The 21,445-nt window shown below is 33.7% G+C and overlaps 1 protein-coding gene across 3 annotated transcripts in view; it reads left to right on the top strand.

The window, feature by feature from the left end:
- Positions 1 to 21,445, top strand: part of sli (slit guidance ligand) — a 91,127-nt gene that overhangs the window by 49,521 nt on the left and 20,161 nt on the right. For all 3 annotated transcript variants that reach the window (XM_074138510.1, XM_074138511.1, XM_074138512.1), the window contains exon 2: positions 17,797 to 17,868. In XM_074138510.1, the coding sequence (XP_073994611.1) occupies positions 17,797 to 17,868 (72 nt within the window). The remainder of the gene's footprint in view (positions 1 to 17,796; positions 17,869 to 21,445) is intronic.

The following is a 21,445-nucleotide window of genomic DNA, read 5'->3' on the forward strand; positions in this document are numbered from 1 at the left end:
GGCTCTCTCAGCAATTTGCCATCCCTTTCACACAGCCGCCATCTACCGTTCCAAACTTCTCCAGCTAATCTAATAGGGTCTCCCCCTTTAGCTAGCTACACAGAGGCTGCTGTACTTACTTCAATACACTCAACCGAGCCACTTTTATTGTCATCGTACTAAACTAATTACTAACTGTCTCGATACAGTCTTTCACTATAGGCAAGAGCCTAGCACTGCCATCGGGGTGAATTGTTTTACCGGGAAGTATATGTTTTTAAAGATTTAGTTGGCGTTGTAACAATAGCTTGACTGGAACTGGCAGAATTCTCGGTTTCCTTCATACTTTTTCCAAAACTTGTAACTTTTAAATTTGTTAATTTGTTTTCTATTTTATTATGATGGAAATTTTTAACTTTATTTTAAAAAACAACCAGTAAATATACTCTAGATCAGCGTTTTTCCCAACCTTTTTTGGCTCACGTACCACTTGGTAGTACATCATGCTAAATTGTACTACTTCGTAGAAATGATTGAATTTCGTGAAATTTGTTATTCCGAGTGTGTTATTTTATTATTATTATCTTTATTTGTGTAGAGATACAATGTATCTGTTACAAAGGAGTTCAAGTTCACTTTATAAACTTTGTAAAGCTTAAGATCTTAGTTTTAAAACTTTTTTTAAATAATTAAAAATTGCGTACATATTTTTCTTTTCAAAACTATTAATTAATTTACAAAGTTCTTATTTAGGATTATTATATTTGTGCCCAAATCTTCTAAATTAATTTCTTTAAATCATTCAACTACCTGTAAGTACCAATTAAATTTAATGTTGCTTGGTTAGAGCTTACTCATGACAATCAAGTCTCTTTAAGCAGATCTTTACATAGTTATCATTTAAGTTCTGTCACATGATAATTCTATTAAATTTTCTTTATCTTTTATCGATAATGATGTAGTTTTTCCTAAATTTTCTTTATAGAAGGGGGTTTGAAATCCAAATATCATTTGTGTTTTCTGTTTTTGGAAAATACTCCATGAAAGACAATTTTAATCCTGTTAAATGTGCAATTATATTTTCTCGTATATCTTGAGACAGACCAACCTTATTACTGTACATATTAACAACTTTACTGCGTAATATTATTAATTAAACTAATTTTTATGTATTATAGGAAACAACGTTTCTATGATATTTTTATGATTTAATTTTTTATGTCCGCCATTACTGATTATTTTTCGTGTACCACCAACCAGCAACTCGCGTACCACAGGTTGGGAAACGCTGCTCTAGGTGTCTTGAGGGACACGAGAGAAGACATCCCCCATTTCCTACAATTATTCAACTTCATCTAGCTACTGAGCACTGAGTTTACCTTTTAGTCGCGGAGGCCAACGGCTTATCAGTCTAACTAGAAAATTCGTCTGGAATAGTTTGTTTGGATTTAAAAAAAAAAAATGTTTATCAAAGCTACAGTTTTTTGCTGAAATAATAGACCGTTAATTAAGACTAATAATAACAGTATTTTATGAAGTTTCAGCTGAAACTCACCAATCAGCAATGTGGCTTTACTGAAACAATTTTTCAGTATTCGTGCGTAACTAATTTTTTTGTTTTTTGGTTGTGATTTTTATTATTTAAAAAACCCTGAAAACTACAAAGTATTTTAGGTTTAACACTCATCAGTGTTCCCAAATCATTAATACCTTTTAATTACTTGTTAGAATTATAATTTTAGAAAGAAAGATATGAATTTTACCCTACAAAATACTTGCTTGCTATGTTCGCTAAAGAAGGGGCTGACGATTTGTTTCATTTTCATCTTTGAATGCCCAAAATTTTTCTGTTCAAAGAGTTTATAAAATAATAATATTGTTTATTGATAATTTTATATAAATAGAATAATATTATTTGTATATAATTACAAACAATATAGGCATGGACATCAGTCCGTCAGGCCGAGATGTTGCGAGTACTAAAACAAAAGTCTCCCTGAATATAAAACAATAAAGTAATACTAATTCTTCTAAATTAAAGCTTACTTCAATAATTGAACACCAAAAACAATTCCCTCCTCTACTTTAGTGCTAATATTGTATAATTGTATAATGCCTGCCAGTGGTTACCATTGAGACACAATAGAAACTGAGCCCTGAGCCATTACATCCATCCCAAAGTATTTCCACCGAAAACCACTCAGAACTGGGACAAACGGCAATAAAATGATAAGTATCCTCTATAGACACACTTATGCCGATCAGCTGTCCGGGGGTCACAGTGTAATTTAATGATAACACCTCTCATCTAATCTTCATTATAAGGAACATGCACCTTAGCTTATTCTCATCACAGACTTCTTGTAAACTTGGAGCTTTGTAAATTTTATAAAGTTTTGATTCAGCCAGAGTTAATAATATTTAGTTCAATATGTAATTAGGGTTTTTATGCCCCAAATGACTGTTTCGAAAGATTTGGATAAAATTGATAACATACACTGAGTAAAAAAAGTCTCTGCACACAAAGTTTTTTATCTGATATTGTTCAAATTTATTTATTTCAATAACTGGTGGGGCCACCTTTGTTTCGAATTACTTCTCTCAAACGATTCTGCATTGAGCTGACCAACCTTTTCGTCAATTCGGGCGTTAGTTTCAGCCATTCTTCTTTTAAAAGGGATTTCAGCTCTTCTCTGTTTTTTATCTTGACTTTTCTGATTTGACGTCCCAATTCATCCGAAAGGTGCTCAATCGGGTTCAAGTCTGGAGATTGAGGAGGGGTTCTGAGCAGACGGAGGGCATGATATAATAGCCATTCTTGAACTTTTTTAGCTTTATGCTTGGGGTCGTTGTCGTGTTGAAATAAAAAAGTGCGTTCTAAATTAAATTTCTGCGCGCTTACCTTCAAATTTTCCTTTAAAATATCCATATAAACATATTGGTCCATTATTCCGTTAATCACATGTAGATTTCCGGCACCACAAGCACTCATACACCCCCACACTAACACGTTACCACCCCCGTGTTTAACAGTAGCGACTAAATTTTTTGTTTTTAAATGTTCATTTGTTTTTCTCCAGACTTTTCCTCTCCCATCTGACCCAAGAACATTAAATTTACTTTCGTCTGAGAAAATTACGCGTTCCCAAAATGAAAATGGCTTATTGATATGCTCTTTAGCAAATTCCAGTCGAAGGCGCTGATTTTTTTTACTAATATAGGGCTTCTTCCTTGGAACTGGCCCATGATATCCCCATTTTTTTAGACAGTTCCTAATGGTCTGGGGGGTAACATTAACATTGTAGCCACTATGGATCATTCCAGCAAGTTCAACGGCACTGGTTTGGGGTTCTAGTTCAACAGACCTCACTAGTGCCCGTACATGATTTGATTCAAGTTTAGAAGGACGACCAGAACGGCACCGATTTCTCACAGAACCCAGCTCTTGAAATCTTTTGACAATATATCTTACACTGGAGAACCCTAAGTTGACCATTTCTCCTATTCTTCTATAAGTATGTCCCTTTTTTCTCAAATTTACAATAAGTTCGCGGATTTCATTAGAAACTTCCATTTTATAAGAGTTAAGTTTCAAAATAGCGCACACAATAACTGGGAACGTTTCATACAAAATACTAACACTAAAAAAAATAGATAAATCTGAGACAAAAGTGACCTTTCATCTTTATTTTGATTTTATTCAACTGTGTGCAGAGACTTTTTTTGTTTATGTATTCTGGTTTATTTTTGTTATTTATTAATTATTTTTTTCAGTTATATTCTATTGATATTTCACTTATATATCAACAAACTAGATTAATTTCTGTTTTAAACAACATATACTTTATTCTCGTTATCCCATCATTAACACTATTTTAAGTACTGCGAAAAATTCTTTTATGGATGTGCAGAGACTTTTTTTACTGAGTGTAGTTAAACTTAATAATATTTTTTTAGTATAGTCTCATATGTCTAAAAGAAAGAAAATTATGTTTAAACTATTCGGCCTAATTATAAGATGAATGTTTCATTTCAATTTCTTGGTTTTTAAATTTTTCGTAGTAGAAAGTTGATTTAAAATAGTAAGTTTAATTTTTTACTTATTTATTTGTGTAGTTATTTTAATTTCAAACCCTTTTATTGGTTTTATGTTTTGTGTTCTTATTTTATAGTTATCTATTTCTGTTTTAATCTTTGTAAGTATAGTGATCTCAACTCCTTGCCATAAAGATGTAATACTTTTATGCAAATAAAGTGATTAATTGAATTATAGCTAAACAGCTACGATATCCGCTCACTAAAATCCAACCATTTCAACTTATTGTTCGCATTGCCTTAAGAAGATTTAATTCCGTTAGATTGTTGATTTAAACTGTATATGTTTTTAAGTGGATGCATAAGTGGATGAGTAGGCTTGCAGGTAGGCGAACTTGCTGCTCTCCAATTTGAATTTGTATGCCCTGCATGGATTAAGCATTCAAAAGAAAAAAAAGAAAAAGACAAATAAGGTAGATTATATTCGATTATACTACGCATGAAATGTTCCATTGTTCTAAAGTGTCTTTTTGAAACTGCCAGAATTAGTACTTCCTTTTGTGAAACACAAGTCTTTCATCTACACCAATTAATTTCTGTCAACTTTTTTATTTATGAAATTTACAGAAATAAAATAATAAAATCAAAAAGAACATGAAGATGTAACTGCTTGAAATTATGTCGCAGGAGAAGTCCACCAATAATTGAAAAAGTTGTATTACTTATTTATTATTTATTAAATTAATTACAATTATATTTATTTTTATTAATAAAACTTAGAAGAAAATAAAATAAAGAAGACAGCAATGCAGTCGTAAGGAAAAGAAAAGCGATAAGGGTTTTTACTTTTTGATCAAGATTTACAAATTACTCTTTCCAATAGTTCGTCAATAGTAACCAAACTTTCCCATTTAATAATTTTATGATTTCATGAACAGAAATATTATTTTTCTTAATAACAATCATTTTGTTTCCTTCATATCTTGGACAATCAAAATATGGCAAAATGACTCTACTTTATACGGGCTGCATAAGAGACATTCAGTTTTAATTGAGCCATTACTTAAATCTTATATTTACCAGAAATATATCACAGTTCAAATAATGTTTTGTACCCCAGATTCAAATGAAGCATTATTTTCTATAATACAGGTCTGTACATTGTACCATCTCGTTTCACATTAAAAGTAGTGCTTTATTTTTTGATTATAAATCTACGTAATTATACTACGCAGAAAGTATATCTCCGCAGTGGAAGCCGTTAGAGTCGTTGATATCCGAACGGCCTTGCCTTTCTGCAGAACCGGCTACACGTCACCATGAGGAAGTGCTTCTAGTTTGCCTTGATAATCACCGTAGAATTCCGTTTCATTCGCAATTGCAGCAGTCGCTTCAATCAGTAACACTTTTGCAGTTTGTAATTATTTTTTTTGATTTTTGTTTACAATTCTACTCGAATATTACCTCTTCTCACTCATAGTACGTGGAAGTATTGGCAAGCTAGTTTCGAAATGGAGAATTATCGAGACATGCATGTTTGAGATCTACCACCTACTTGCTCGAATTTTTCGATTATTTAATTTAAGTAAGAGTTAAATTTTTTGCAACTTAGAATTTATCTTTTTATGTTTAACATATCTACATAGATTTAATTGTTATTTAGCCAGAAGTCGTTTTTTGAGTGCTGCAGTAACTTGAAGTTACTTTAGGTTGAGCGCTTGCAGACGGCTTTAAAGTAAAATACTAACTTTAGCCCGGGCAATTAACAAATTCGGGACATCCAATTATAAATTAAATTCTTTCAGAAATTTGATCTACAAGTAGAAAGGTTTCTGCCGAAATTTTATGGCCAGAAACGAATGTGAAAAGTAATTATGCTGTTAAACCTCTCTACGATTCTTAGTGTTTGATACCCCATACACACATATTCTAGATTTTTTTTGTATGTACTGCAGTGACATTAAGTGTGGGTGGTGATACTTGCATTTGGCTTGTTGAAAGCTTGGAGTTGAACGTTGATACTGGAATTCGCTAGTAGATAAAGAAGTTAAGGAGGAGACAGCTGGAAGAGATAAGAACATGATGGCCTGCTATGTATCACGAGCCGCGCCAGCCAGCAGCAAGCAGCGTGGCCAGAATTTTGTGGCGTGGAATGGTACTGGCTAAACGAAGCGTTATAGATAAAACTGGCTTGGCTCATAAAACGCAACGATCTGAAAGGAAGGCTAAGAGCTCCGCGGCGAAGTGTGTTGGCCCCAGGATACTGGTAAATCTTCTGCCAAGTACCTCCTTTTTGGACAATCTCTCTCTCTAAGAAGAACTCCTTAAGTGATAACGTTCTGGCATGAAATACTTTTTACTACAAAATCTGTAGTTACGGACTTTGGATTCTTATTAAATCAATTATTCTCCATTTTAATGACAAAATTTAGCCAAATTCCAATTAAAACTAAAGATTTACTCATACCATTTGCGATGACCTTAGTAAAATAAGGAAATAAAGTAATCGCTAATTTTTCTTAAGGCAACTTAACCTCCTACCACTAGATTACGGCGAACGGAAGCCTATTAATTAATAAAACTGAGTAAAAATTTGGGACTCGAACTGGGGACCTCGAGCTGCACTAAACCAGCCCCTGAACTTGCCTAACGTATTTAATTTATTAAATGATCACAAATTGTTTGGTTAAATCTTTAAGCTGTCGCAATTAGTTATATTACTAATTTAGTCGTAAGAATTAAAAAAATTAGTTATAAATAAAAGTTTGCCCAATTCAGTTTAGCTGCATCATGAAGCTACCTTACAATAAAGTTGTTCTTCAAATATAAAGTAACATCTAAAAAATCCCTTTAAAAACAATTGTAAAGAGGAGATCGTAATATCATTTATCCATTGCCTCTCACCTACAGCATCCCATAAAATAGATTTTCCCTGGAAAGTGATGAAAAACATCCGAAGTGAAATTGAAACACAAATCTTGCTTTTACAATAAATAATTCCCATCTTTTGCATTGCCACTTACATCACACAGTGTTGTCTGTGACTAAAAAAGAAAAGCTCTGGGTGCCAATCACTTCAGATGTTGACGCCCCTTAAAATTACAATTATATAATAAATATTTAATTCCATTTTACCGCCATAAATCAGAAGAAACTATACAAAGCACAGAAATGGCACGTTAGAGGAGTTCTTGAAAGGCCCTTCCAAGGGAGTTTCCCTAAAATGATTTTTTATGGAACAAAGTTACAATCAAAAGCTATTAGTTTTTCATAAGTAATAATAATAATAGTGTTTTATTTACTTCAAATGATTCAAAGATAAAATAAAAGTGAAAAAAGAACACTTTTCAGCATGGATAAAAATCCGTCTGCCGAGTTGTTACATCAAAAACACAACAAAATAATACATCAACGGTAGTATGTTACAACAAAGTAATTTATAAAATTAACCAAAAAATAAATTAACAATTCACTGAAATTCCTCCATAATCAGTCTTCTATACAACAGCGCTGCCTTTAAGTATTTATATAAGTGGTCCCAATTTTTCCCATCAAGAAAAAGAATGACGTCTTCCTGTGCTAACTTTTTCTCTCCCAGATATTGCAATCTATAAGGATGGGGCAGATCCCAATAAAGTGGAAAATGTCTTCAATCTCAGGATAGATTACACAGGGTACACTCTTGCCTAGACTCCGTACTAAAAGGCCTGTATTAGTTAAGATACAAAGATTCAGATCTGGCCTGCATGATAAGTTGTGCCTCAGAAAATGTCCAAGTTTTTCATAAGTATTATTATACTTAGTACAAAGTCTTGAGTTGGAATGATTTTTAAATAATACTACGGAAAACTAGAAATCTCCTGGGAATTCACTAGTTTTTTGCAATTATCTTCTAACTGAACTTCAGCAATTCATTCCTTGCAGAAATTTAGGCTCTTCTTTACAATGACTTTGTTGAGAATAGCCAGCTTTTATTATTTATAAACTGGTTATAATCACATACACTCTGTATTCAAATACGATTAGTAACTAGTCGTAAACACATTACATGGTCTTTAAAAGAATGCTATGAACTCTAGTGGCTGAATATCTAACTAATGACTGTTAAGGGACTGCAAATATTTTATTTCAGAGGTTGATTGAATTTGATAACCACTTTAAAAAAAATTCTCTTTCACAGTGTGAACATTGAAAACTTATTCTAATTAGGATTGGGTTCCAGTTTTTGCTTTCTCATTGAAATTCTTGAGTATTTACAAAAATATTGAAACAAATATGATTAATATAAAATATTTTTGTATTACATCTTAGCCAATTAAGGCCGAAAGTGGAAACGTGGATGGGTTTTGCTTTTGTAAGACCTTGAAGATATTTTCCGTGAGTCCTAAATTACTTCATAATAAATGTACTTTGATTCTTACCACATTGATTTAAATCTAGACTTTTATTTGCTACATTTTACCTGGGTGATGATTTTAGTTGACCTTGGGTAGATGTTGTTTCCTTCAACAGTACAGTTTTAATGCAATGAACCTGCTGTAGTATTGAAACTATTAACGTTTAGTAAAAAAAAAATCCATTTTGAAGAATTAGTTTCAATTCGAACGCAGTGAACTGTAGAAAGAAAAATGATATATAAGTGTTCACACCAGACTGGGTCTGCCGGAACTAATTAATTTGGTGTTACAATTAGCAGTGTGGATATTAGAAGCAATAGTATAGGGAGCACTTGTAGTGGGCCAGAGGGTGACCCAGCCGCAAGAATCGATAAGCAGTGACGAGGCCACGGACTCGTTAGAACTAGCCTCGTTGCTACAGATCTACTTGGCTCGTATAGCTGCCCGGAGTCCAGGGCTGTCCATCACATCTTGACAGTCCTGCAAATAGATATTGGCAGAGTTCTCTGTGAAATTATAATCACTTAGATGCCCTCAAGTCAGTTTAATGTACAGATTTTTATCCTTTTCATGACCTTTAAACTACCACATTTAGTATCATGTTCAAATCTGACAACTTATTTTAGTTGCCCTTAACCCTGACTAGAAATTATGAGTCCTGCCAAGTGTGGGGAAACATTAATAAGCACGTGTGAAATTTTCCAAAACCAAATTTACAATGTTCCATATGGTACAATGCTGCAAATGGTGCAACTGAAATAGGATCCACCTAGATGGGTTCTCGCATTAAATGAAAAATTACATACAAATACATACAATAATTACTAGCGCACACGAGAGAGCAATGTTCAGCCCCAATGTTCATGAAATCGAAAGAAAATAGTATATTTAATTTATATAATAGTATTATATAGAATGTAAATAATAATTAATAAATAATACCACCAGTATTTAGATATAACCAGCACGGAAGGGCAGATGTTTGAGAGAATTGATCGAAGATAAATGTGTAAGAAATTACCCTAGTTGGACATTCCAAAGTTAACAATTTTAAAAATGGTTAACAAAATCATAATTTGACCAAAATGTTAAACTAACCGTGGTAAATGAGTGAAAAAGAAATTAAGTTTATATCTGAAATGGTTTAGAAAGATATGGCCGTCCAAAATCTCAGAAAACTGGCATTTTTCTTTGTTTTAAGTCTACTTGATTTCTTATTACTTCTTGAAACTTCAGTTAAAGAGTCATGCTGTGAACCTAATAAAATAATTTTAGGTGACAATATTGAGTGTGCTTTTACAATTATAGACATTGCCTTTTGTATATTTTTTTGATCATTAATGGTTACAAAACACTGACCGTTCATTCTCTCGATTTTAGTAAACTAAACATCCTATCAGAACAGCAACAAGCTAGGCTGGATGAGTTTATAGTGTATAAGCAGATGTTTGTTTACATTAGTTTTAAAGATCTTGATCAAAGACTTAGCAAATCAAAAAAGGTCGGAGAAATGTTTTAGAAATAAGTAAAGCTGAAATATATACGTACAATAAAAGTATCAAGTATCTCCATTACACAAATTAAAACATATATTATGATTTATTATTGTTTATATTTTGAATTACCTAGCGGCACACCGAAATGATTAAGGGTCTCTAAATAATCTTACCTTGGTCCTGCCATAAATTGCATTCAGTGCATTTAGCTTTACTGGCCACCACTTCATGCCAGAAAGTTTGCATTTCAGAGTTATCTGCATTACCAGAACACCCTAAATCGTAAATTCTTTCTTACATAAACCAATTGCGTTTCAAGTTTAATCAAAAACTCGTAGAAGCTATTTTCTAAAAATAGAAACATTCAAATTCATGTTTCTGTAAAACCGGTAACCAACATTTTTTTTTTAATTTGAAAATGCTAACAACCCTTCTATTTTTTCTTTTTACATTTTAGACTCGTACATCGTTCTGACGTAATACTTTGTATTGGCTGTACACTTATAGCCTATGGTTGGTTTTCAGTGCGTACAATCCACATAGATTTTTTTTTTACATCAGTAAAGTCGCATTTCTTAATGGATTTTGGGTCGAAACCTGCGTTTCTGAAGTGAAAAATAGTACCAAACGGATTACTACATTTACGGTAACTTCGAGGGTACGCCACTTCTTGCCTGATCTAGACTTGACTTAATACAGTAGTTGGTTAAAAATCAGCTTACAATTTAACAGCATTTACTTTTGATGGCGCAAAGCCAAAGGATATAGAGTTCCTGTATCACAAACGGATACTCCAAATCTGGACAGCCCTTAAAGCATTGCTTAAAGCCAATACTTTAAATTGCAAACTGGTTTAAGATTTGCCACATAAATTTTGAACTGCAACAGTTATGATATGAAATACAAGTTACAGTCGGTTTGTCTAGTTGTCTATCAGTAATTAGATTGGTTATTGTAAAGAAGGATCTAGGCTAGTGGGCAAGCCAGCCCGCAGTTAACTATTCTTCTATTTGATACAGTCAGGCCTAGAATTAGAGGAAGGCTCTATTTATTTAATAATGTGTGGACTGTAATAGCGCGAGCATGTGCGTACGGACAGCATCCTTTGTGCGTCTTCACTGCAGGCAAGCTGATCAGGGTGACTTCCACGCACGTACCTGCATTCCGATCCAACTCAAACTGTCACTTGCTGCTTAGCTTCTTGTATACGTTCTCCGCAACCCTCCTGATAAATTCAGTAATGGATTTTGAAACCGACTACCGAAATTTAACGTGCTCACTCAAATTAAATCAATACAAAAATGTGTAAGAATATGTTCCGTATAAGAAAGAATAATTAAAGTAAAAAGTATCAAGAGAAAGAATACATTAAAGCGAACAAATATTGGTGTAAAACATTCAAAAGATAGAACAATTATGTGCTAATATCGTACAAATTAGTTAGAAAGAACTGAGTGCAAGTATAATTGCAATATGAGAAATAATAATTCAAGTGAAAAACAATATATCTAGAGGGAAAAAACTCTAAATTTAATATATTAAAACAAAATCGAAAGTTAGGGCAAACAGGTTCTAATTATAAAAGTTAATGAGAAATAACTAAGGGAAAGAATAATTAAGATGAAAAACAAAATATCAAAAGGAAGAAAAGTTCAAAGTGATTATGTACGTATGCGCTTTTCCAAACCAAATAAAAGCAAAAACTAAGTGAAAGAGTAATTTTAGGTGTAAAAACCTAAATTCAGAGTATCTTATTTTAATAAGAATACGACTAATTTGAAACATCATATGAATCTGAAAGGGTTTTGAGGAGGATAGGTCCTCCTTTACCAATTGGTAACCATCCAGGTGTCATAATCTACCTTGAATAAGAACATCACAGTCAATTTGGTAAGTGTCTTGGAATGTCCACGATTTAACTTCCTGCAACTTTTAGGTTTACAAGTTATTCTGCTTACACCAAGCGCTAAAAAAATACTTTGCTTTGAGGACCTCAAATAGCATGTACGAGGTCTGTAAATTAAGTAATGAGACTGATTTTTTAAAAAAAAATTATCCAAAAAGAATTACAATTCTATATTGTCACCTTCAAAATAACTTCCTTCTGAAGCCACAGCGCTGGAGACGTTTCTTCTACTTCTCAAAGCAGTGCTCGAACTCCGATACCGGAATAGCTTTCAACTGGTTGGTTACAGCCGTTTGAATGTTTTTGACTTCCCCAAATGAGTTCCCTTGAGGTGATTTTTCAACTTAGGGAAGAGAAAAAAGTCACAAGGACTCAAGCCAGGCGAATAAGGAGGCTGAGGAGCCACAGGAATGTTTTCACTGGCCAAAAACTCTGGTTTATTGAAATTGCTGTGTGACAAGGAGCATTATTGTGATGCAACGAACCACTTGTTCTTGATGTTTGGTCTTACACGAATGACCCCTTTTTCGAAGTTTTTTCAAGAACCTCTCGGTATAAAAGTGTTAATTGACCGTTTGACCTTGAGGTAGAAACTCTTTGTGGACGATTCCGTGGATATCGAAAAAACAAATCAGCATGCATTAAGATCTTCGACTTCGCCATCCTTGCTTTTTTAGGCCTTGGAGAGGTTGAAGTGTGCCACTCCATGCTCTGGCGCTTGGTTTCTGGGTCGTACTCAAACATCGTATTTTCGATGCAAACTAAAAATTTAGAAGGCTGCACGAAACTCTTTTAAGGGGGAAAAAACCAGATATTTAATCATATTATGCAATGATATGCAACCTAGAGTAAAAAGAAAGTTGACATTTTCTCTTATCAAAAGTATGGCGTAAGTTGATACTGCAGATAGACGCTGTTGTAGGGTTTCCTGTAAACGTGAGTTAATTTTATTAGACTTAAGAATCACCTTAAAAGCATGAGACATGGTGTCAAGAACTATAGTCAGGACAAATAATGCCTTAAGTCTATGATTAAATTAAAACTACAAACTAGTAGGGTGTAAACTTTACTATAGTTTATAGTCTGTGATAATTTCAATTAGGTTAAGTCAAGTAAGTTCCTGACTGAAATAACTAGAGGACTGAATTCTTCAGAAGAAAATTTATGTATATAATAGCTTTTTGGGGGTTAAAAATATGTTTAATTAAGAGATAGAACGTCTGACGTCTGTATAACCCTATGCTGCTGGCAAGTGGGACTTAGAGCTTGGAGTTTTGGGTAAATTTTACTTTGTCGCTTTTGTTCCTGTACTGTTTGTTCAGCGGTTACGTTGGCTAGTGAAAGGCTGGTATCAAACTGCTCACAGAGATATCTACAGCTGGGCAGCTGGCTAGTGAACGTTTTTACGAATTTATAAGTTCCAGAATAAGGTGTTTTAGAGTAGTTACTTTACAAAATCATCTCTAAAGAACAAACTTGTGCGTGATAACAAATCCTGGTGTTCATAAAACATTCCTAGTGCTTTGCGTAGATGATCCATGTATTGAAATTTCTGTAGCAACCATTTTATTTATTTGTTCAACGGCTTTAATTAGAAATTTCTAAAGATAATCGCAGAGATCGTCCTTCGCCTGTCTCTGTTACTCTGGCATTAAAGTTTTCACGTAAATCTCTCTCTTTAGTTCCAAGGAAGGATTAAAACCCAATTTGCGCTACCCAGATGAGCTGGCAGTGCTGATTATATATTATGGTTCTACTTTTTGACGATGGTGTCGTCCTGTAGCGGCTAAATTCTACGGTATTTGCCACTATCAAGCGTTGTCGCTGACTTTTCATGATATGAAGAGAGGCAAGTATATATTGTCGAGAATGAATATTTCAGAAAATGATAGGCTATATTTTTAATTTTAGCATTAATTTTGATATGCTTAACAATAACATTTCAATTAAGAACCATTTTATTCTTTCTATAATACCTCTATAGGTAATTTAATGATGTGGAAATTAAACCAGTAATTAAAAAGTAAAAAAATAAAATAAACTGGGACTTGTCAGAAGCGACCTACGCGCTTATATTTCTAAATACGTCGCGTTCGGCCGGCATGCCAATTTGATGACGCAATACGTTGAATAAGACCAACGGAGCAATGGTTTTGTAAGGAAAGGAGTTGTAGTCAAGCAGTCTGCTGGGATTCGACCGCTCTTCAACCTTGCAGTCGAGGTCACATTGCAATTTTTAATCAACGCTGCAAGTACGATACTAATCCTAATCATCGTTTAAAGCAATTTCAAATGCATCTTACTTAGGCCATTAGAGTAAGTACTGTTTTCGTGCAGATCTTTCATTTTGTGTATTGATAGAAATAAACGTTTGTGGTCCCTTGAATGTGAAAATGTTGGTTTTTACAGATTAGGATGGTGTTTAATCTGGGAATAACCTCTTCACTAAGTAGATTTTTCAGTTTTTCGTTCCCTTATTCTTTTTCCCAATCTATCACTTTTATTTGAAACATATTTTCAGATAGTAAATTAATTTTATAGATTACTGTAGGACAGGAGTGGTATTTGCCATTCCTCGACCATTTTAGTCCATTGCAAGCTCGAACCACTTGCATAATATTAATACGATTTGAAATTCAGTTTGTTGAGAGTTGATCTTGAAAAAATGTCTTTGTTTTTTGGTACGGATGTGTGCCCTTATCAATGGCCGGTATGAAACGAAGGATTGCTACGAAGTGTGATTCATGTGTTTTACTCTGTTTTGGTGAATTTAATGGCGGCTGTTGACATTGTCCTCATAATGAAGGGCTAACGCCACCCATGTTAGTTAGATCCATAAAGCTAGGGCCTTAAGAATTCTAGCCAGTACAAGTGCAATAAACTTAAGGCTAGATTTGACCTTCTTAAAAACAAGACTTTCAAACCTACCTACGAACAACCATTCATTTAAATTGATTTAGATGATTACAAATATCAATCTTTCGGAATATACTTAAGTATGCTATATAACTATATAACGAACACTCACACAATTTACATACTAAGTAGAAGACGATAAATTTGCTGTCATTCCTAGCTTTGCAAGTGATTTTGTGACACAAAACGATGCAACTAACGATCAACTAAAATAGGTGCACAAAATATTTCTCCTAAAAACAAAAACAAAAAACGTAATTTCGTAGTATATGCTGACCACCGCAAGAACTGTCAGGAAACAGTAATTCTAGTAAACATAAGCTTATTTTGATTACAAAAATTTAGGTGCCCATGTGCTTCTATAACAGTCAGGAATGAAACAAAATGATTTTGAGCTTTCCCACGTCATTCTCGCTAAAAAAAAAAACTGCGAAAGGAGTTGTAATTTCGTGATTTTACCTAAACAAGGGTCGTCTTTTAGTGATGAAATTGTGTCGTACTGAAAGCAACTAAACATTTAGTAGAATTTTGGACTGATAAGATTCTAAGTTTAGAGGAAAATGTGACTAAGTGAATTGCACTAGGAGATGTATCGTATGTTTACACGAGATATTGTTACTAAAAGTTGTGTGTACATTGTGTACCACGATTTAAGCTTGTTTGCTTACTAGTTATACAGTAATAAGAGCTACCTGATACTGTAAGGCCTAATCAAAGATCTCAGTCAGAAAAAACTTATGATTCTCTATTTTCTTAGTTTACTATCAATGGAGGTCAATGTTTGATTAAAGCCGGACATCTTGTGAGGTCTATGTGGGGGACAGGAGTTTCTTTGTTGAACGCCGTCTATAATTACAGCCACATTTGCCCGTCACATGATACTGGACTGGTTGAATTAAAACCAGAACCGATTGCTTCATCTAATCTGTCACCAAAACATGTATGATCTGAATGTGATTTAAAAAAAATACATATCTCTCCTATAGTATTACCAAAATTCGGAGTCAAGATGGTTCAACTTGGAAGTGCGAAATAGAAAAACTGTGGAACTCAAAAAACAGTTTTTAGGAGTGGTGTGAATTTAGAGAAGTAAACATCCCTCTTAAAAGTATACACTCTAAAGTGTCAGTTGAGTATATTGATGCGGTTTTAACATCAGTATAATATTTACAATAATCTAATTTGTGGAAATTGTAAATAATTGGTTGAATAAAGTTGCGATTTTAATGAACACTTTTTATTTGACCTTACTGTGAATCAAACACATCTCTTTCTCCAACAGTTCTACCTACTCCTGACTCCTGAAAAAATTCCGTTATCCTTAAGATAAAAGAACCACTTACCGTCCTATTTTTCTTGCAGACCATTTAGCTTACTGCCGAACCTCGGAAAAATATTAGAAATTTAGGGAGAATCCTTCCTGCCATCTTTAACTCCTCCCTTGATTATCATATTAGGATTCACAATTGAATTTGAAGAGAAGTTCTGGGTCGAAATGTGGTTCAAATTTCATTACACCCTCTCTAAATCTTTTAGCCAGACTTGAAACCAGTGAGAAAAGAGGTTTTCCTCAATTCTTCATTAATTTCGAAATTGCCAAGATAGAAACGCAAATTCGGCCAAATCATTTTCAAAACTGCATAGATTTTTTCATTAGCTTATTAGTCATAACCTAAAACTGAAAGGGGGTAGCTAAGATGAAAGTATTGATAATCATGGTAAACTAGTAAAGATTAGGAATTCAAAACGACTACACTTTCAAAAAAATTTAAATTATTTATTTATTTTAAACAAACAGATAACAAAAAACAATTTACATATTTGTGTTTAATTTGCTCAAAAAATAGATGGACATAAATAATTCATATATACAAATTTAATTATTACATAAGTATAGAACTATTCACCAAATTTAAATTTTTGAACAGTGTATAAATACAATAATAATCCTGTAAAGTTAAATTTCTTTCTACTCAACGGTTTTACTATCTACTTATTTTTCAGAATTAAATATGTTAGTAAAATTCCGAATTTGCAGAAAATGCGAAAACAATGCTATTCTACGCTCATAATTATCATCATACGATAGAATCAGAATAATATTGAAGGCTACTTAAAAATTTAATACAAATTCTTAGATGAAAACTTGTTATAAGAATAGTATTAATTAGACAGAGGAGGGATTGCATGCTGGTTGTCCGTAAGCTCAAGTAGAGTTTATTGGTGGAGTTAGTAACACAGCCGATAGAGTTCAGCTCTGTGCAGTAGTGCCTACTAACCAAGTAATCGTGATGCCATCAAATTTTCTGACGAAACAAGGTTGGTGTGGACACACACTTCTTTCTCTTTTTGAAATTCTTAAGGTGCTTTGAAACATAGTATTTTTACTATATGTTAGGGTTCTTTTCAAACTTAGTATTTTTATTAGATTTTTAGCTGGTTTCAATAATATTTCACAATGATAACAAGGATTTTTGAGGAAGCCAGCTCCCTGCCTTAAATAAATTTCCTCGAAAAGAATCTCAAAAATAACTGAGAAAGTGATATTTAAATACTAAAAAGTAATTTTCAAGAAATTTGCGCTTTTAGATCAACTTCGGAAGTTTAGTTCATATTATACAAGTGATGGGATCATACGTTATACCAACATTTTTTCCACACTTTAAAGAACGCCTGCCTTTGAAGGCGGTAGTCCCGTTGCAATAAGGATGCACTAATTTTAACAGAAAAATATAGTTCAAACGAGATGAGAATACATACGGATTAGAGGTTGACTACCTCTGGCCTAGAAAGTTCTTCTGGACTGGAAGACATCCTTATCCAAAGTAAAGATATAATTTCTCTTTTACCTTATCAATGGTAAGACTGTACTAACTAAATAGATGGTATAGTGCTCGCTAAAACTTCATGTTCTTTAAGAAGATACCAAAATATATCACCCATCGGAAAGTCAATTTTGAAAATTGTGATCGTGTAATTGTACACTAGGTACGATCCTCACGATTTTTTATTTGTTTATTTCATAGCTAATTAATATTAATGCTGTGTATTTTTTTTATTTTTGCAGGGATCTACAAGGGAACAACCTGACAGTGATTTATGAAAGCGACTTCGAAGGCTTGACCAACCTCAGGGTCTTGTAAGTATCTCTTTAAACATTATTCACTAGCAAATCTACCACAACTTAATTAAACTACTTTAAGCACTATCCTGGACCAGATATCTGCAATACAATAGCACTATTCAAGTTGATCATTTTCATTTCGTACGTGTAAAACTATTTGGTATTGAAAGAAACTAAATATTTAGTAGTAATTCTAAGACCAGATGAAAATTTGACTTTACAATTCTTCTAGTGGCGCCCAACCTGTACAAAATATTGGGAAATACAATAAATGATCAACTACAAAAATTAAACAAAGAAGCTAGATATAATTTTATGTACATTAGACAAAAAGCAGAATACAGAGGTATAACGAATTTTAAATACGTAGGTAAGATAAAGTAATGCCTATTTTTTCAGGCAGGCTTTACGTCCAGCTACTAATTAGGTGTCGTGGACGGAGGCGACTAGCAAACAACCCTGTTAGTCGTATGTGTGTGTTAACATCAAATTAGATCATTTTTCTTTCTAATGGAAATTAGATCCCTTACCGGTCATTCATAAAAAAAAATTGTTTTGTACAAAGAACAATGAAGTTACTCCCAGTAATTAGCGTTTAGCTGGGCACGTGACCGCATTCTAATGCAGAAATGCATCAGTTGAATGCCACTGTGCGCATAAAAAAGATAGAAAGTATGCAGCTGTGATAACTTCAAAGGCTAGTGCCGACAGTTTAGTGATTTCGCTGCAGTTTACTAACTAGCTTGTATAGTTAATAGTAGAGGCCTATATACTGTACGCATCTAGGGGCCACATTTGCGGCGGGCTTTTTCAACCCCATATTTGTTTTTGGCTCATTTTTCTGTAGTTAGTTATAATTGGTCAAATATTTAGAGGCTTACTTAGACTTAGCCTACATAAGTGGAGGATTAATTAAGGCTTAGATGGCCTTTAGTACATTTCCTCACAAAGAACAAAGTCTTCTTCAACACAGAACTCGTACTGGTAACAATATTCGGGCTGCGGAACTCGCAGAATGTATAATGCAGAGGTATAATATCCCCCTTCAAAACGAATCTTAACCCAAAAAAACTCTTATAAAATCAGTTTTACAAAAATAAATAGTCACTCCTTTTTCTTCATTCTCTTAGCAACTTATTGAAGCTACGTTAATATTATGAAGATATCAGGTCAGGGAGACACTCTTGGCCTGATTAGAACGGCTCTGCTCGAATCACTCACTTGCACCTAATTTTGTAAGAGATTTTCTTTAGAGATTATGGATTATTTATGATAAGTTGGTAAGTATCCATTGTGGTTGCGGTCTATTGATCTACAAGCTCTAGCAGCTAGTTTGGAGGCCGCAGCCGGTGTCTTTAGGCACTACCAGTTCTTCAGCAAGTGCACGGAGTACTTGAGTCTGGATTCAGCTCGACAAACTTCTCGTAAAAATCTCTTTTAAGGTCACATAAACTCAATTTCTTGGTTGTACACCCTACTATTTAAGCCCTAAGCAATACTTCTGTGCATCTTCCGATATTTTTGCAATAGCAATATAGCCCACTTCTATGGCACTCAAGAAGTTCAACTGTTTGGAAGCCGACTGCTAAGCCAAAGTTATTTTTTGCCTATTGCACTAATTGCACCTGTTTGTTTTCCACACTACTGGTTTTAAAACACCTTTGGGCTCAGTAAGAGGCATGCCAAAATAACTAAAAGGCTATAAAGTTATAGTAATTGTAACCTCTGGAACAGGTGGCTAATTGTGTCGACGACCCCTTGATGGTCTAGCTAGTCGAAGAAACCTTTTCTTTACAGCGTTTTCTCTTCAGGTGTCTTTGCATATTATCTTCTCTGGACTCCAAGTATCAGAAGTCTCGTAACGCAAACTAGAAGTTATAGCGTCTGCTACACAGGGTGAACCAGTAAGTATTGTCCATAGGCCTACTGTGTGTAGTACATCTAAAGTGGAGTTCAATGACGTATTCGCCAACTTCATAGTTTCCACTGAAAAGGTTGTTAGGGTTTATTCATATTTTTTTCTTTTTCGACAGTGTAGTTGTGAGTGAAATTGTAATTTGGAGTAAATACAAACTATAAGAATTTTTGTTTATAAAAATAGTACTTGTTTAAAATATTTCCTAACATTTTCACAAATATTTCAAAGAGATTAGAAGTATTTTTTTTTTTTAAGTACAATTTGTAACCTTTGACTTCCTTATTTTAAGACCGCCTACTTTAAAATTGACTACTGGCCCATCTAAAAGAGTTTTTAATGAATTAAACAACTTGATAAACTAACACTGTTGAGTGCTCGTGAACACGTTTTCTTGTAAAACAAACGTAATATCTCATACGAAGATAAAAGGAATCCTGGAAAATGATATACCGTTTGAAAGCTTATTAAACAAGGAATCTTTTATAAAAAGTGCCAGCACCTAGGTCTGATAATGATCACATAAGGGCCTAATGTGTTTTCCTAAATATTTCGATTACTTTTATTTTCCCAGTTTCCGGAGGAAGATTGAGGCTGTTTAGAGAATAACTTATGCTTCGAAATGGTATCAATTTTTAGAAAATTTATCTGTCTTTCTAATCGTGTCATCAGAATCGAATTCGGACTAAACCTTTTTGAGTAATAACATTTTTATTGGAAAAAAGTAATGATTTAAAAAAAAAAGTAAAGTGACGTCACTCAAGAACAGTGGAAAATATGAAGTTGGCCAATACGTAATTGAACTCCATTTTAGATGTACTACACACAGTCCTATGGACATTACTTACTGGTTCACCCTGTATAGACTGCACAAGAGTTGGAGCTACCCACTATGATGAGAAAACAGACGTTTTTTTGGAAACCTATCGTATAAAATTGCATAAGACCAGATTATATCAATTGCCTCACCAACCTAAAATGTTTAAAGGGTGTTGGTGGAGTGGGTGTTCCTCAAAACAGTCACCAAGTCATGTGAATTGCCCATTGCTGGACGCCTAACAAACGGCTAAAATATACACACAAGAGGCCCAATTTTCATACCAGGTAATCCAGTCTAGAGCTAACTCGTAACAGCTATTCCCTACTACCTCTTCGTGACACTACCAGAGATGCTGAAATAAAGGATGAAACTTGGGCATGGAAAGAGCTTCTGTCTGTATGGCAGACAGAAGCTCAAAGATATTACACAGTTCCTCAAGACACAATTTTCTCGATTGCTTACTATGCGCTCCCTTTGTAGCTATTTGCCTGGCATTTATGCACATTTTTGGCTTCCGTATCAATGGGCCACAATATATGCAGGGTATACACTGGTTGAACTGGTCTTATTTAAGTAGGAAGCGCTACACCACATTTGAGACTCAACGTTCTTACTAGCTCCAACCAGTCCTGTAATTTGTACTTTTAATTTTTTCATAACACGCTGTTATTTCAAAGATTCAACAAACTTGTCCCCTTCTTCGTTGTCTATGTAAAGAGTTTTTCTTTTTTGATAAAGCAGTTTTTCAGATGTAACCCAAGAATCAGAACACTCAGTCTTTTTGTTTTTATTCATTACTTACGAGGTCTGTAAATTAATTAATGAGACTGATTATTTTAAATTTTTTTATTCAAAAA

The sequence above is a fragment of the Rhodnius prolixus genome, unplaced genomic scaffold (assembly GCF_049639745.1).
Source record: "Rhodnius prolixus isolate KJV_2025 unplaced genomic scaffold, Rpr scaffold_11, whole genome shotgun sequence".
Classification (NCBI taxonomy): Eukaryota; Metazoa; Arthropoda; class Insecta; order Hemiptera; family Reduviidae; genus Rhodnius; species Rhodnius prolixus.